This window comes from Tigriopus californicus, chromosome 11 (genome assembly GCF_007210705.1).
Source record: "Tigriopus californicus strain San Diego chromosome 11, Tcal_SD_v2.1, whole genome shotgun sequence".
Classification (NCBI taxonomy): Eukaryota; Metazoa; Arthropoda; class Copepoda; order Harpacticoida; family Harpacticidae; genus Tigriopus; species Tigriopus californicus.
This window is the reverse complement of record NC_081450.1, coordinates 15,646,296-15,663,431: the sequence shown is the minus strand read 5'-3', so window position 1 is coordinate 15,663,431 and position 17,136 is coordinate 15,646,296. Positions and strand designations below refer to the sequence as shown.

At 43.9% G+C, this 17,136-nt stretch overlaps 2 protein-coding genes across 5 annotated transcripts in view; both read left to right on the top strand.

Moving 5' to 3' along the window:
* LOC131890915 (ensconsin-like) overlaps positions 1-9,820 on the top strand; it is a 45,550-nt gene extending 35,730 nt beyond the window's left edge. For 3 of the 4 annotated variants that reach the window (XM_059240364.1, XM_059240366.1, XM_059240367.1), the window contains 2 exons: positions 202-483; positions 8,504-8,818. In XM_059240364.1, coding sequence (XP_059096347.1) covers positions 202-483; positions 8,504-8,740 — 519 coding nt within the window. In that variant the 3' untranslated portion in view covers positions 8,741-8,818. The other variant, XM_059240363.1, reaches the window with a different exon arrangement.
* An 897-nt stretch (positions 9,821-10,717) lies between these two features.
* LOC131890918 (cell adhesion molecule 2-like) overlaps positions 10,718-17,136 on the top strand; it is a 61,385-nt gene continuing 54,966 nt past the window's right edge. The window contains exons 1-3 of the mRNA XM_059240373.1: positions 10,718-10,942; positions 12,002-12,388; positions 13,830-13,949. Of these exons, the coding sequence (XP_059096356.1) occupies positions 13,901-13,949 (49 nt within the window). The 5' untranslated portion in view covers positions 10,718-10,942; positions 12,002-12,388; positions 13,830-13,900. The remainder of the gene's footprint in view (positions 10,943-12,001; positions 12,389-13,829; positions 13,950-17,136) is intronic.

Below are 17,136 nucleotides of genomic sequence, written 5' to 3'. Positions count from 1 at the left end.
CCCTCCTCCCTCCTCCCTTCGTGGCTTCCACTAGCCCACTACCATTGGTGACCATTATGTCGAAGTCGTTTGCTTGGTTTAATGGGGAAATGGATGATATTTCATCTCATAATGGCTCATGAGTTCCTTTGGTTGTTTTCTTGACCTTCAATGCACCCAAGACCACTCACTACTTGTGTGCTCTTTTTATTGATGTTTCAGCCTTCGATCTCCAGTTCGACTCCCGGCCCGGCATCCTCGACGACGCCTTCAGGACCCAAGGAGAGGAAGTCCTTGTTTGCCTCCAACACCCGTGATGATCTAGTGCCATGTTCCAATTGTGGACGCTCATTTGCCGATGACAGGATTGCAAAGCATGAGGAGATCTGCACCAAAACATCCAAGAAGAAACGAAAGACCTTCGATTCCACTAAGAAGCGCGTGGCGGGCACCGAAGCTGAGGTCTACGTCAAGCGGGCATCCAAATCCAAGAAACAGGAGAAGGTGAGCAATTCAAATGCTAGCTGTTGAATGAGACATGAAACAACGGGTGCATGACCAGATATTGGCCTCTGAAATGAAACCCATGGTGACTTTCGGTCAAAGTCTGGAAAGAGCAAGTTTTGTGCGATTTTCTTTCTAAAAGAAGCCAATCTATCTATTAGAGAACCATTCCACGCGTTTACCAACAAGGCAATACGGGTTTTCTCGATGTGATGATAAGTACATCTCCTAATCCTAATTGAGCCTCCTCGGTTTAGCTGAAATTAATTTGATTGGAGCGTAAGATTCGTTAGCGCAAATGTGTTTCTTTGAAGTTCGACGAAGCCTTACGAAAAGGAAAGTGTTTTTCTCTTGGGGAGATTCTTTCCCCATTCTCTTGGAGCCTCACGTGGTGGGTGCACAAGGCATTTTATAGTCCGGTCGAAAGCGTCACAGCCGTTAAAAAAGTGGGAGAGATGAAACGTGAAAGATCAAGGCAATCCCATGATTAATGGTGTCAGTCCCAAAAAGACCACTTCCTCGGAGACAGGCCGGCAGTACAGATCAAGTACAAGGAGCAGTACTCTCTACGTGTACAAAGTCCAAAAATCGAGCTCAGTCAACACTGATACGAAATTGAAGCGTTAGGAGGGAAACCTCAAGTGAGCTCCCAGGAAACCCAAGTAAGTCCAAGAGCAAAAGAAGAAAAGTTGTGGCACCCCAAAAGTCAATTTTGATTTCTTTGCTGAGCTGTCTATTCCCTTTTAAACATTTGTTTGTGACTTCAAAGTTCCACTTTGAACTCTTGGCTTTCTCTTGCGGTCGGTCAGAGGCCAAACTCTATTGCATTGAAGAGCACTGATCTTGATGTTTTCATGGCCTCCTCGCTCTCTCTCTCTCTTTCTCTCTCTCTCTTTGCCTCTCAGTGAGTTGCACCCGTTGTTGCACCCGTTCACCGTGGACGTAAGTTTCAGAGACACGGTTGAGCTTCTGGGAAAGGGGATCTTTCCGAGAGATTAAGCACATTGGGTAGAGGTCGTTAATCGCACAAAAATTGGGCCAAGTCGGCAATTAAAACAGGTCCAAGGTGCCATTTGGTTTATCTGTGGGTAATTATGGAAAGCGGAGGACATCGCGAACATGGGGCCTGTTCCGTTGTTCTACTTTTCTGTTCAGCGGGGTCCTTTTCGAAGAGGAACAAAGTTCTGTGGGAAGGCCTTAATGCGATTGAGTCTTGGAGTCTTCAAGTCTTGGTTCATGCTCCAATGCTTGGATTGCCTGGGATGTTTTACATGAAATCTATGACCAACGTCAGCAGTTGACTCAGGATAAACAAACTTTACTGGCACACGGTGATTTGTTTCCATTGTTTTTTATGCTGTTCCAAATCCTCACGTTGCATTGTGTTCAAGTTCTGGCTCTTGAAAGTCTTCAAAGCCTTTTGCAATTCTAACCTCGCCATTTCTGGTCTGACTCATGAATGAGAAACATTCATGGGAAGGGTGGTTACAACTGACTTTTGGAACAGTTCCAAGGGCCTTGGTCCATACCATGTAAATTAAACGTTTGAACAGCCAATGAATGGTGCCTTGAAGTAAGTTCAGCATTCAAAAGATGGAGCAGGGATGAAGAGCAGAGTACGTTACCTTTATTATGGAACGAGTTTTCATATGAAGAGATGAAGTGATTAAACTTGGGAAGCGAGGAAGGAACCTGTTCGATCCAGGAAAATCTGGTGTTGATCCAGGCCGTAATTGAATTTTCTTAAAATTCAAGTTCTGTGAGCAAAAAAGTTTTATCTCTTTACCATTGTTCGCACTTTGTTTAAGTCTAACTATACAAAGACTTGTCTGGATCGTCCCAACTTTCGAGAACCCTCCTAAAGGCTTTTCTAGCCTTGAAAAAGACTACCAGTCACACTTGGCCTTTTAGTTGTTCTTCAAAGCTTCTCCAGCACTCAATGCACTCCTACATAATATGAGTCTGTGCTAATGAAGTATCCGAGTCCTTCTGTCGGCATTGATTCAAATCCTTTCATCGATGGTGTAAAAGAGCGTTATCAAATAATGGCTTTCGAAAGTTTCTTGCTCCGCTTTGGAATGGGAAATCCCGTGTGCAGACAACTTTTAAAACCAGTACGAAAAGTTAGTCAAACAAAGAGCTCAAAGATTACCCATCCGATTCCGTCTCTCTTGGTGTATGGGGATACTCCTCCGTCCTGTAAATCGGCGCGTACCTCCTACGATGTTCCTTCTCTTTCGTTTCTCCGTCCTGGGGAGTCAAAGTCGGATTGGAAAAACCACAATGTGCCACCCTGTTTATTTTCGTCCCCCTAATCGCTAGAAGAAGGAAAACCGGAACAACCCTCCTCCCCCTTTTTGTCTGTTCCAAGTGGTGGAACGAGGGCGTTCCTCACTAACCGCTTTGATTAGTATGCATCATTTGTTGTTCTAGACAGTTGAGTTGGCCTACTTGGGTACAGGGTCCATACTCCATACCCTGTACTGCAATACTGACTAAATATGTATATATGTACATAGGTATAGTGTACGTACGTACGCGTACATACAAATGTGGCGAACGAGGAAGATGAAAGTGTTTTGGGGGGGGATTTACCACTTTGCATGCCAAACAATGGACAAGCCTGCCATGTTCGCTGTCTTGAGACAAGGCAGGAAATGGAACCGGGCCAATCGCCACAGTTGGCGTGAAAGATCTGATTTTGCTCCTCCACTTTGTCGGACTCGTCAAGTAGAAAAAGCTGAGAAAGACGGGCCACAAAAGTTGAAGAACACTTTACTGATGCACCTTGCGTGCACTTCCAATATTGGAATAAGAAAGAGGAAGTGGGCCTAGTGGCGTGGTTGTTGTTCTTGATGTTCTTGTCGTTGTTGTTGTTGTGGTGGAAGCACCCGTTCATTTGATTTTTGGAGCGTGATCCTCTCTGTCCGTTCTGGACGCTATTGAGAGCACGCCAAATATTCGCGGCCCCTGCTTAGATTGGTTATTTGGACGGACAACAAAAGTTTTTGGTTCAAACACGATAAATGAGAACATGTGAACACTCTACGTACAGTGAAGATTGTCAAAACTTGGAGTGCTTTCATTCAAGTCTTTTCAGGTGGGCCCTTTACAATGTTATACTAATTTTAGTAGATCAATTGGTCTAACCGGGGATTCTTGCTCCAAAGATGTAGGTATGTGTGCCATTGCTAAATAATCACCCAAAGCCATCTGTGAAGTGTGAATTTTATCTCAGACTGGATTAAGTTGGGGAGAAGAGCCATTCTAAACGCGAACAACCACAAAAATTTCAGGAGACGTCTCTCATTTCAATTTATTTCACCCCTCGGGTGGGTGCTCACCCTCCGCATTAACATTTCTCCCCGCTTTGCCACATATTCATTCACTCATTCCGCTTAACCATTAAGGCGGAATTCTCGTCAAACAGTGGCACATTCTCCGATTTCTCCAATTTCCACACCCTTTTCAAACTTAGAGCGGGTTGCACCACGCGAATTTGGACGCACCAAAGGTCTCCACTGAAGTTGTTCCTTTTGGCTCCATGCACTTACAATAACGGGTGGACGTACCCTGTACAGTACTATACCGTATTCAGCTAGCTTATTGTGCATAAGATTGTTCTTGAGTGGATTCATTCCCAACGCTCGCTGACTCCGAGTTGGTCGGCGAAGATTGCCATTTTTCTGCTGAATTGAGCACATTGCCCCGAAATGGTTCCCTGTTGGAAAGAGCCCATTGGAACGAGAGGCTTCAGCAGCTGATCCTTCTTCTGAATATTAAGAGAAAAGACAGTGTGTGTGTGTGTGTGTGTGTGTGTGTGTGTGTGTGTGTGTGCGTAGATATGCGTGTTGGGCAATGCGGTGCGCAAAAATTGTATTTCAATCCCAGCTTCAGTCAGTCATGGACCAAGATGGCAATGTTCCATGATCCACGGAACGACAATTGCAATCCCTCGCAAATTTCAATCCAGTTCAGAGATCTCCTCATTTCCTGGAGATTACTCGAAGTAAATGCTGCTTTATGCTACCAGATATTTGAACAAAGACGATAGATTCTATGTCTGGCTTGTTTTGCCATTAATAGTTAGATCTGGAACCACTTGCTTGGTACGGACAAAAATGCCTCATTTATTTATCGACTCACCGAATTGCGGGATTTGAGCAATACGCCACGGTCTCAACAGATCTCATATTTGTTGGGCGAGCCTGGGATGTACAGTAGTTCTAGTAGTTCTAAACTGACGTTTAAGAGTGAACTAGAGTCAGAAGTTAGGACCAATCCTCAAAAGTTCGCGTACCCGGCCCAAAAAAGGGAGGACCCTTTTTGTTTTGACCCAATCGTGGATGCATTTTCGGGAAGTTTTCTTACGTGAATTTTCTTGTGCATTTAATTTCTTTTCCATTGGTAAGGCTTGAAAGAGAAAATTTGGTGCAATTTGTTCCACAATCTGACGATCGAGTCCGGCCAATGGATTTGTGTCTTCTTGGATCACTCCCGAGGAGCAACGCTGATGGTGGTTAATGTTTGAAGATAAGAAATAAATGGACGCGAAGGAAGCGATTCGGAAATGACTGGCAGCGATGCACTTTCGTCGTTCGGCTTGTCGTTTTCCGCCATGTTTTCCCCTTCTTGATCAGTGCCAAGACTCACACCACAACCCCGTAATGAGCCAGAATAGTGAGAGAGAGAGGGAAGATTTGAAGGTTCGGCCCAACCTGCTGCACGAAACACGAGCCAAGAACCGATTCCATTCCATCGATGATGATTTCGGCCCATTGGCTTCTAAACCATTCGTCCACATGCGAGTACGATTGGCGAGTATTATTATTATGTGTACCCTTCCATGCGAGTGAGCTCCACGCGTATTCATGTCATGGAAAAGACGGCAACACTTGGACTACAGTTGGACTTTGGTTACCATTAGTTGGGGTGCTGGCATCATCAAAACAGAACTAAGCTGCTTCATTTAAGAATTCATAAAGAAAGTACATGTAGGTATTTCGACTGGGATATGACAAGATGAACCAAGAATTTGACCTGATTCCCTGCTAGAGTACAGTGACAAAAACAAGTCTCTTCACGATGACGCGCGACTTTCGGCCGGTTTTCCAATATTGAAATTTGAGACAGCCACAGATGCGCCTCCGTTGTCGAGGAACTTGTCTTATACCCGGAGCTACATTCCTGGGAAAATCTCAAAATGATGTTGGCTTAAATGTGAGGCAGGTTCTTTCTAAATATGTGATGTAGCAACGTGGAATTACCACTTTTCTTTGGTGTCAAGTTTTGACAAGAAGAAAATCTTTTGACTAGAAGGTTGAATTGTTCCTAAAATGATCAGTTTTCTGACTTTAACGCACATTTGAAGTGGACTTCATGATGCAGCAAGATCAAACGAAAATAGTTTCAGAATGTCATCAGCAGTAAACTATCAAGCTTTTATGCCGATTGGTTCCAGATTTCTGGACCAAGACAAGTTTCTTTACTGCATTGGATAAAGATGAGGAAAGTGGCTGTGTTCGTTCCATTGTTGTAGATTTGTCTTGAGCTCTTTTTATGAGTGAAGTTCGGAGTGAAACAAACGCAAGATGACATTTTCCTTCCTATTGTCTGAAAGAAAGTGACGTGTTTTTCAAGATACCTTCTGTTGGCACCAAAGAAAGCATGTCCATGTTCTATGTACAACAACTACGAATGAGAGTAGCTATATTACATTATTACTGTAACATCTTATCCACTTCCCGAATGTAGTACAAGTAGCATGCAATTAGAACGGGATTCATTTTAGGAGTGTCAAGACCACTTAATGAAAACCCACATGAGAGTTGCTTCTTATTACCATAGGTACACTTTTTCGAGAAACCTCCCACTACTATGTACAGTCACGGACTTCTAGAAATATGGACTGCGAACGAGCTTGCCGGCCAATCGGCCTGCTCTTGGTCATAGCCACTCTGAGCCACTTTTCGAATTAAAGTAAAAAAATAAGAAAAGTAGATCTCTTCAATTAACGGTAGGTCAATTTTATATCATTTACATGCAATGTCGATCGTTTCAAAGTTATGTTGTCAAAAGCTTATGTGGCTGACCAAGAGCAGGCCGAAAATTCAAATTTTATGTAGTGTTTACTACATAACTTTGAAAATGTCTCCTGAGTTCCCTAAGCATAGGTTTGGGCTCAAACTTGGCTGAGATCATCTATTCAACAAGATCTTGTGGTCGTATCAAGTGCTTATTTGGAATAAGCTGAGCGGTTTAGGAGATAGGATATTTTTGCTTCCGTTTGCAATCCATATCTCTAGAAGTCCGTGGTACAGTATACGTAACACTTCTGGAACCTTTTGGGATGATGGCGTCTAATACCGCTCAGCTGCTTGAAATACACGTATCACCTTGAGGCAGAATGGAAGCAAGGATAATCCCGACGAAAATCCATACGTGACCTCGTTCCCTCATCAAGGTCGCACGCAGCATCATCGATCCTCTCAATAACTTCCACAGCGTGAATGCATACAATCGACCTACGTGTGCTCGAAGAACATTGGTACTCAGATGGATGAGGAATGCCATCCCAAATATCGATCACACGATACAGTCCTTCAACTGGTTTTCGGGGGAAAAAAAGAGAGAGATACGAGTAGTCGAAGCTGGATCCAAAGTAGCGTCTTCTAACGGAGCATGAATGACGTTCGACTTTTAGCAATGCTTAGCTGGACATGGGATACTAAGAATTGTCAAATTGCCATTGACCCGAGATAAATCAGAATAGAGATGGGTTTCGAGTGTTTCAAGCGTTTCGTGTTGTTAAGAAAGCTCTTCAGATTTTCACTTGTGAGAGGGTTTGAATTAATTTGGCCATACTCCAAAGCCTAGAGATGCGGCGTATTTTGGTTCCTTTGGAATTGTCACATTTCTGCTAATTAATCAAGGAAGGCCACCATTCAAGCAGCAACTGATTCGGTGGAACGAGAGGCCTTTGGGAAGGTTTATCGCTCGACGTCAACTGCAGAGACACGGAAGAAATTGAGAGTTCAAAGCTAATGGACAACGAAACCGAAAGTAGTTCCACAAGAGTTGAGCTAAGGTGGTATATATTTAGAAGAAGAATTCCTGTTCTTGTCTGATAAAGCATGTTCCATTACCCGCCATTGTGGGTTTCCATTTGGGGTCTAGCGCCTGAGTGGATGCGAGAGGGGTTTTCCAACCCCCCAAACCCCATGAGCGACTACTAGACTCAGTTCACTGTACATACGTGTATGTACCGTATGTACAGTACTGTGCCTCATCCTGCCTTCCTTCCCCTTGCTTTATCTTCCCCCATGAAATCGAGTGCTACTACGCCTTTGTGGGTTCAAGTATTGGCGTAATGGCTGTGGCGAGACTGGGACGTTCAAAGAGAGCAAGCACTAGTAATGATCCTTTTGACAATGAATAAATCTCCCTGATTGACACGACCGATCCGAGGAGATGTATTGGCTGAACTGGTTGAAATTGGGAACACGAGGAGGGTCCAAGACTGAGAGATGGGAAATTATTGCCCTCGCTTGGGGGGCGAAAGAGCGAACTGGATCCTTTCATTTTTTCTAGATTTTTGAAGGGACGTGGAACAAGTTCTGGGAAAAATACCTCTGAAGTAGACGTCGAAGGGAAGTTGATTAATGAAGCGTAAAAGCTCGAGACTGCTGTTGGTCGTCACTCTCAATCTCCCCGGCCTTGTGTGACAATATTGAAATGTATGCAAGGGAACTTGCTCTACCTTCGCTGGAATCGATCCAGTAGGTCTAAGGCCTGGGAACAGTCCAGATGGAACACGCGACTCCATCTCATTCAGGAGTAATTCATTTTACGTTCCAGAGGTTTCACATCAACGGACAATATTTTCTGGCCGTCCCATGCTCATGCACCTCCATCCCCGCCAAAACATCAAAAATCACGAGTAGCTTTCTAATGCGGATATTCATTGTTCACAAAAAGATTGGGTGATTCTCATAAAATAATTCCCCGTTTCCTCTTCCAGCCCGTTAAGAAGGCCGATTGGCGGAAGAAGCGTGAAGAGTTCATCAACGCCCTCCGAGCTGCCAAAGAGGCTCAACGGTATGTGGCCGCAGGTGGAAAGATCTCAGATCTGCCCCCCCCGCCTCCCATGGACACATCAGACTACATTCAGTGCCCTCACTGCGGCCGAAAGTTCAATGAAGCTGCTGCGGATCGACACATCCCCAAATGCAAGGACATTAAGAGCAACAAGCGTTGATTTGGATTCCCATTCCTACCTAAGACCTCTACCCCCTATCACCGACCCCCTACGACCCCGGACTCCCTCCCATTCCTACCTAAGACCTCTACCCCCTATCACCGACCCCCTACGACCCCGGACTCCCTACCATCGCTCCCCATCGCCACCCTCTTGCCATGATTAATCCAATACTAACCTTCCGCTGCTCTCTTTATGTTGTTAACCTCTTTTGTCAGTATCACACTGAAGCATTTCATGCTCATTAAAGCCAATATGATAATTCATCATAGACTTGTTATGTCCTCACGAAATATAATCCGTCCCACCTTTACTAAACACACGAAGTTCGGAGCAGCTTTTCCTTTGCTCACATGTTTTCTTTTGATCGCAAGAAACACAGTAAGTGAGACCATTTGAAGATGTCCTAATGCAAGCCAGGTCAGTGAGTTGTTAACGTCCCCTCCTTCCATCCATCCATCCATTCCAAATTAACATGAACCGTGGCACCGAAACTCGAGCTCGGAAGACGCAATGTTTCATAATGACTTTCATATACTGCACAACCAACCAACCGACCAACCAACCAACCCATCCACCCTCCAAGTCTAGGTTCGTAGGTTCACTCACAATTGGTCGGACGCTTTAACATGGCCTGCTCATTACCCGCTGCCTTCCACCTATATACTGCCTTCTATTATGCGACAGTGACTGGCTTCCACTCAGTTATTATGGACAAAAAGTGTGACGAGTCATATAATTCCTCGGATCTAGGTCGGCCACCTTGCTGAGATTCTGAGATTACCTCGACTGCAGTCGAAATGGTCGCCAATCCCTTGGGTAGTGACGATGTGGAACCTCCGGGAAAAGGCCGTCAAAACATTTGTATTTCTTTGATGAAAGGTCGTGGTTCCAAGCCGTAATTAAATAGCCATGGAACGAGCTTGACTATTCTATTATCGACGAGGAAGCAAAAGCATTAATGCAACACATTGTTAAGGAGAGAATTCCCTTGTGACACACATATAGTGAAAAATATTTGGAGTGCCTTTAATTATATATTTGGCCCCTGTCTGTGAGTAATAAAGCAAAACAATGTGATTTGTGGGACAAAAAAAAATTGTGTTACAATTTTGTCCAATGGAAGGAACACGTTATATGTTTCAAAAAAAATATCGTTATCGTACTCTAGTATATTTGTATTTTAAACAGACGAGCGTTGAATCGGTTCCCAAGGTTCATGTTTTCAGATGCTAGTTCGATTTGGAACCTGAAAACGTGATTCTTCTTGGAACCCTACTTTGTATTCAGGCTCTTGCATATGCAGGACCCTAAAACTGTCTTTTACCACCTTTGAGCACGACTTAAAGGACATTTTATGACAATTGAATGGAGAAGGTGCCTGATTGTAGTTCCTGATGATATTGTTCAATGGTGCACCATGCATATGATCATTTTTGACCGGTGATACATGACGAGAGCTAAATGTTTACATTGTTTTAGAATCATGCCTTCACCTAGAGTAATAAGATTTTATTCTGAATCCACTGTAGGTACTAGTATGACACAAGAGTTAGTGGATCCTTCTCTGGAATCATCGACAATGATACCATTGGCCCTAAAAATGTACCCCGAGTTCCAAGGCCAATACATGCCAGCACACGTTCAAAATCTGAATCTGCTTTCGAAGAATTGTCAAACGGTCTTAAAATTCTCAAATTCGCCCCTGGGACTTGGAGTTGCGATGAAAACACTGGGAATACGTACTGTAATCGTATGAGGTGAGGACCGCGCTGGTTCCAGGTTTGAGCCAGGCGCAATGCGCTCTCAGTGGCACGAAACACCGTTGGGAGAACACGTTGGGCAAACATTCCTGCTATCGTTCTCCAATCCCTGTTAGTCGGTACTCGAGACCGAGTTCTACTGCGTTCCAAGCTGTTGTTCCACATTGGATCCAGAGTCAATGCGAACCAAAGCAGAAAAGAGAGGGAGAAAGGAAGGAAGGAAAGAGGGAAGAAGGAAAGAAAGAGAGTGAGTGAGTGAGTGAGTGCGCGAGAGAAGCCCTGTTGACGGCCTCTAGTCTCCATGGAAGGCGACGACGACCTTCATTTGAGTGGAAGCAGTCCCAGTGGCAACAAGAATGCATTTGATTAGTGACCAGACCACCCATCCGTTGTTAAGTGCCCACTATTAAATTCATTTGCGGAATGTCCTGGATCTCGGGTAAGATTTGCTAGTTCCGACTGGTGGTTCACAGACCTTCAAGCGAGTGAGCATGAGACCTGAGGTCATGAAAGGTCTGTTTTCCGAGTCCCGCTTAGCTTAGCCCAGACCTCAGTTATTTGACATGACATCGGGTCGTTAACGATGGATGGCTCGCTTTTCTCCCAGTAACATCTCAATAGAAAGTAAAGAGTCGACCCCAGCGAGCAATTTGAAATGTCAAAAAAGCATAAAAACTTTTTGCCTTTTCAATGCCCAGGTTAAAGATAATACTGCCGTTTTATGTCCAAGAGGTAAAAGCCTTAGAAGGGGGGGTGTGGTCCAATGAGATGGATTTGTCTACTGTATTGTTTATACGTAGTGTGGTTATGTACTCGATAAGTGGTTTCTGGCCCAAGATCAGAGGATTAGAAAGAAGAACAGGGATCTGGGAGCATAGCACAGCTTACATGTCCCAGGCACTAGACCTCTTGAAAGTAAGGTTGGTGGTCCGTGAATGATTATTTCCCTTCGTAGCGTTTGGTCGTGAGTCGTTGATGGGCAGAAATTTCCCACCATGTCAGGTGACACAAGCTCCTTGAAACGTTATTGCGAGGCTTTTTTTCCTAAACGGATGATTGCAGAGAGAGGAAGGTGGAACAACGAGCTTATAATTATTTTATCGGCTCTTGATGAGGATTTATTGTCACTGAGCAAGTGGCTTGAGATTTATGAGCTTTCCCATGACCGACGAGCTACATGAAAGGCCTTCATAACGAGCAAATAAGTGAGACATCGGCTGGAACTAATTGTCTCTTTCTCTCTCAATCTCCGAGTGTTCAAGTGAGAAAGAGGTTACTGAAAGTATATTGTACAAAGTAAGTACATACTCCTGGGAGTGAAGGAGATACGAGAGTTCCTCGTGCGTACATATGTCTAGTTTTGAGTTGATCTTTGAAGGCAGAATTTTGAAGACACGATTGATGATGCGATCAAATATGCAGAGGCTTTAGGTCGGTTCTTCAAGCCTGGTTACGATCGATTGGAAAAATGAAGCAAAGTGTGCCGTTTTCCTTTCAGAGTCTGCCCAGAATCCTTCGAATGTGAGTGAGCCCCAGCAACAAGCACTTCTGATCCACTTGTTCCACGATGTTCCATACAGCGTGCGTGCCGTCAATCAATCCTTGAAAGCAAAGTCAAGGCACCGATGAATTTCCTTCGTTTCGGCGGTGTCAGCAGCCTCGTTCTCCCGCTTCTTTTAGTGGATTATTATTAGCAATGCTGCTAACCTACTCATAAACAAACTGTTTTGGATGCTACCGAGTGACAAGTGATCCATTTCCCCATTGATATTCTCCAGTGTGAGTGTTCCAAAATAAGATATACTGATAACGAGTGGTGTGATACAACACCAAGGTGGTGGAAATAACAGGAACCGGAAGCGACTTGACTTCTTTATTCTCCCCGGTGAGTACGTTTGTAACAGGGACCTCTTCAAAAAACTTGAACAGTTGAGGAAATGGTTCCCAAGTCCTCGGGGAAGATTGCAACAGACAAGTAATGGGTCCTGGAGATAGAAGTCCTGTTCTTTGACTAGCCGTCCCATGGTCACATTAGAGTACAAGAAGCGGCAAAAGTGAAGAAGGGGACGAAGGAAGGATGTAAATAACCTCAAGGCACATAAAGACAACCACGCAAGTCCTGTTGAAAGAACGGGATAAACGGCTATTTGGGGGAGGAGATCGGAGTGCCGAGCCTGGCAAGAAAGAGATGGGAGAGAGAAAGAGAGTAAGAAAAAGAGAGAGAGAGGAGTAAGATGACAAAACCAAACCCTTGGGACACTCACGCAAGATGTGAAAAGGGCCGAAACATCTGGTTTTGTCCTCCCTCTCAACACATTAGAATGGTTGTATGACCTCATTCAAGCAGCAAGAAAAGTACGAACCCTCAATTGTGTGCCCTACTCATCTATGAGACACGAAAGAAGAATTAAGGCGTCACAGATCGGCAAAATGTTCCAATGATCTTGCTTAGCAATGCGATGAAGTCACTGAATTCCAGGGAGAAGTGAGCAACAACTAACTTACTTTGATTGTTCGCCTCAAAGATGGCCTTTTTACTAACTTGGGTGTCAAATCATATCAGCTTCCGCATCCTTAATGGCTATTTTGCACGTCCTCTTTTGGATCTGTCTTGAAATGGAGACCCTTTAGAATAATGAATGCCATGGAAACCCGAAGGAATGAGCTGCGGAGAAGTCTTTTGTCTTTACTCAAAACTCCCACTATAGCTGATTGCACCCAGGTTTAGCTCTAACTCACGACTCAAGGACATCGCGTTCGGAGCGGGAAAATTAGTCTGGAAACGGTTGACAAATTGCCTACATGAAACACTTCATGTCCGAAGTCGGTAGTTCTTACCAGTAAGATCGAAGAAACCAAAAATCACACGAGCGTGGTTGCTACACCACCGGAAAATAGACCGGAATATCGGTTGTTTCTCGAGGAGCATTGACAACAACGAGCGACTGCTTTCGATCTCTTATTGACTAGGTTGTTGAGAATACAAATTCGGGTAGCGAGACCTTTCCGAAGAGGCATTCACGAAACCTTGTCAAAAGACTTGTTCAGCGTGGTTGAAAACCTCTGCGGGAAGCTTCTCTTCTTCATTGAACGGAACCGAAGAGCCTTGGCATTGGTTAAGAACCAAAACGAAAGAGCTATTCACCCTCAATGACAGTCCCTGACGAAAATCTTTGGTAGACAAGTCTCATTTTCAGCAGCATTTCCGTGATGCACTCAATTGTCGTATGTTCTCTGCCACAAAAAACGAACATCCAGTGAATGCGAGGTCTCTTAGATGAGTCGGCCAGCACCTAACCCATCGTCATTTTGTATTCATTTTCCAGGTTGTTGCTAAACGGGTCATGACTGTTTGAGCTCGGCAGAATCCTTGAATTGGTCAGTCTCAAAATCAGACATGTTTTGGCGACTCTCGTTCATCGGGCTGATCTTGGCCATTTGTAAAGGTAAGCAGGACAATCAAACCTTGGGCAAGTCTAGAGGTCAATGATGAGTGATTTGTGTCTCCAACCTTTTCATTAGTCGTCAGTAAGGGGTGGAGCCAAAGTTTCGACAACCCTCAGCCCGAAAAGAAAAGAAAACAAATCCTCGCCAATCAATCTCAATTACATGCGTTTAGAGCAAGTTTCGCCAGAACCCCTCCAAAACTTGTCTAAAGGCTTCTTTTCAATACCGAAAACTTTCATTTCGTTCCAGTCAACACACAACAAGAATCTCATGTGTAGACATGTTTGTGTCTCTGGGTGCGTGTATGTATGTGGGTACGTCCGAGGTCTGATAGGTTTTTTGTTGTTCTTGTTGTTGTTGTTGTTGCATTCATGCTCTATCCACATGAGCCTCAAAAAAAAACCTTTGGAGAGCTCCTATTTACTAGAACATGAACAACGTTGATTATTATGATGGCCCTTCGTAAAAAGGCCTCCGTCAGGCCGCCCTCTAACTCATGATTTTCGTTTCGAGGATCTCAAAAAACTATCAACTATCTCGAAGCTTGGAAGTCCGGCAACCCATGATTAACTCTCTCGCTCGCTCGCTCGCTGAGCATGCACCTTTGGCATTTGGCCCAGGATTTTAGAGAGCCGAATCAGGCAGATAACCTTGGATTATCCACGGACCCTAAGGATCATGTTTCTGGCCTAACAAGATGGACAGCTGATCCAAGCTGAGCGAACCCCGTTACATTATTTAATCCCCTATGAAAGTCATGTACTCACTACAAGTAATAGTCACGAGGGCCATTTCTTTTCGATCTTTGAGAGCCATTTCTTTCTGCATGTTCGTGTTCTCCACATGGAAAGACAATGGGACAATTCGCAACAATGCATTCACGTTTGCCTGCCTCATATGGTGAAAGGAACGAGAAAAGGGAACAATTAATTCGCTGTTGCACTTTAAGTAAAGTGAATGATGGGCATTAATAGGATTGGGGTGGCATGGTTTGTGATCAAGCATTAGAAATTCATATGTTGCCACCTCAAGTGTTCCTATTCTGTTTTTGTTTCTGAAGTATCTTCACGAAAGTAATGACAAGGATAATATGGAAGAGGCTGATCACTTTTACGAAAACAATGATGACCAAAGGCTCTCATGATGTTGCTTCATAAACCCAATGTTTCGACACACACCACCAAAATGAAGAAAAACGCCAAGCCAGATCGTATCGTTCATGTCGAACCTAGGAAAACGTACCTGTCATCAGTGTCATGGTCTTGGTAAGAAAATCAAAATCGTGCTTCTTGGCTATCGCACAAAAAGCATAAGCTACGTACCGTTAGGAAGTTAGGAAGGTACTAGTGGAGAGTTACAAGAGCTTGGGGTAAACTCGATGTTTTGTTTGTTTGCAGTGGAACCTTAATCTGGTGGAAATTGAGAATGAACTTCCTGTGCATTGCAGTTTAGTGAGATTCGGATCTTTCGCTGTCGCTCCACCTCAATGCCTTGTGACCTCAAGCTAGGCCTTGGATCCATTTCTGTTGTTGGCCAGTATGCCCCAGACATGGAATGCCCTGGTTAATTAGGCTGGGTTCCTGATGGTTGGTTATTGTTCACTTACTAGTAGCTCTCTGCTTGTGCCACTAAACATATTATACTCACGGTGCATCATGCTATGTAGTACGTACGTATTTCCATGCATGCCGAGGACGCTCCGAGGAGTGCAGTGCACCTTCTCCTTGGCGAAGTGGGCCAAGTCCGTCTTATCGTGAAGACCGAGGAACACACATTGGATCAGATCGAGATCTGGGGTGTCTCAATAAGCCGAAAGGAAGCATCTATGACTAACATACGATACATTGGAGAGTACAAATATGGCATTGCAGTCCTGCTGACTGGTTAGCAAATAACATGAGGAAAAGCCAGCCAGAAGATGCGTTACACAAACAAAAGTGCTCCATTGGTGATGAATGGTATGGCTCTAATTTACGTTAAAGAAAAGAATTTTTAATCCACTTCATCTTCAATCGATATTATCAGAGGAATAATTTCAACTGGCAATAAGAAGAGCAAACTTTCTTCATTTATTTTTAATGTGCTTTTTGGCGGCCACATGGATTGGTGGGATGGTCACAATATCAAGATACTGAATTCCTATCTAGTCAACACATACGTTTTCAGCATGAAGGCTTAACACCGATTTATGTCTGGGCAATCTGATTTCAATGAAATTAATTTTTAACACCAGCATAATTAATAAGTGAAGTTAGAAGATGTAAAACTGATGAAAAATGAAAATAATATGCTATTTGATTAAAGATGAGATTAAAACTTAAAATTGTGATCTTCTCGTAATTGTTGAAATCATTCAACCTTTGTTTTTCAATTTGTGAATTATCTCACAATAACTCTAGGAAGCCATCGTGTAATGTTTCTTCCCACGGCCAAACTGGCTTTAGAATTCTAGGTATGTCAAAATTGATTGGTTCATTCACTCACCGTTGAGACTGTCCGTAAGAAACAAGGTATTGATTTGAGATCTCGTTCTCTCATAAAAGTACGACTTTCCGCTGAGAGCGGTTCAGACTTCAGATTGCTTTAATACAGACAGCATTTATTGTTTGGATCTGGCTCCCAATTCGAGGCTCTGACCTTGGAAGAATGCACCCGATTGACCAGGATGTTGCCCGGATCGCCACACATCAACATGAGCTGGCCCACAAGAGGTGGGCCGTCCAAGGATTGAGATGTCCATGACCGGATGCACTCAAGGATACCCTTTACACATCCAGAGAGAATCGAACGAATAAGACACACGAAAAATGAAAACCATCATCCAAGGAAGCACATAAATGCAACCCGAAATGAGAGTGTCAAGGTCAGGAGGCCTGGGGGGAACCGTCTTCGTGAAAAAAGAAGGGATTAATTTACTACATCTCATTTACATGAAGAAACTGGCAAGACACTGCAGAAATGCATAACTTAAACGGCCACGTATCACCAACAGGGTTGGGATGAGCACGATGTATGGAAGTACGAGTACATACAATGGAAATGGCCTTTCGAATGGCATTTTTTTGAAGCGAGTATTTGCTGGTATTATCGTTTGCGATGTGTGAGGTATATTTAAAAGGCACTCCAGTTCGAAGTGATGGAACCAATCAAAATTATTTTTATGGTACATTAACGTGAGGACGTTTC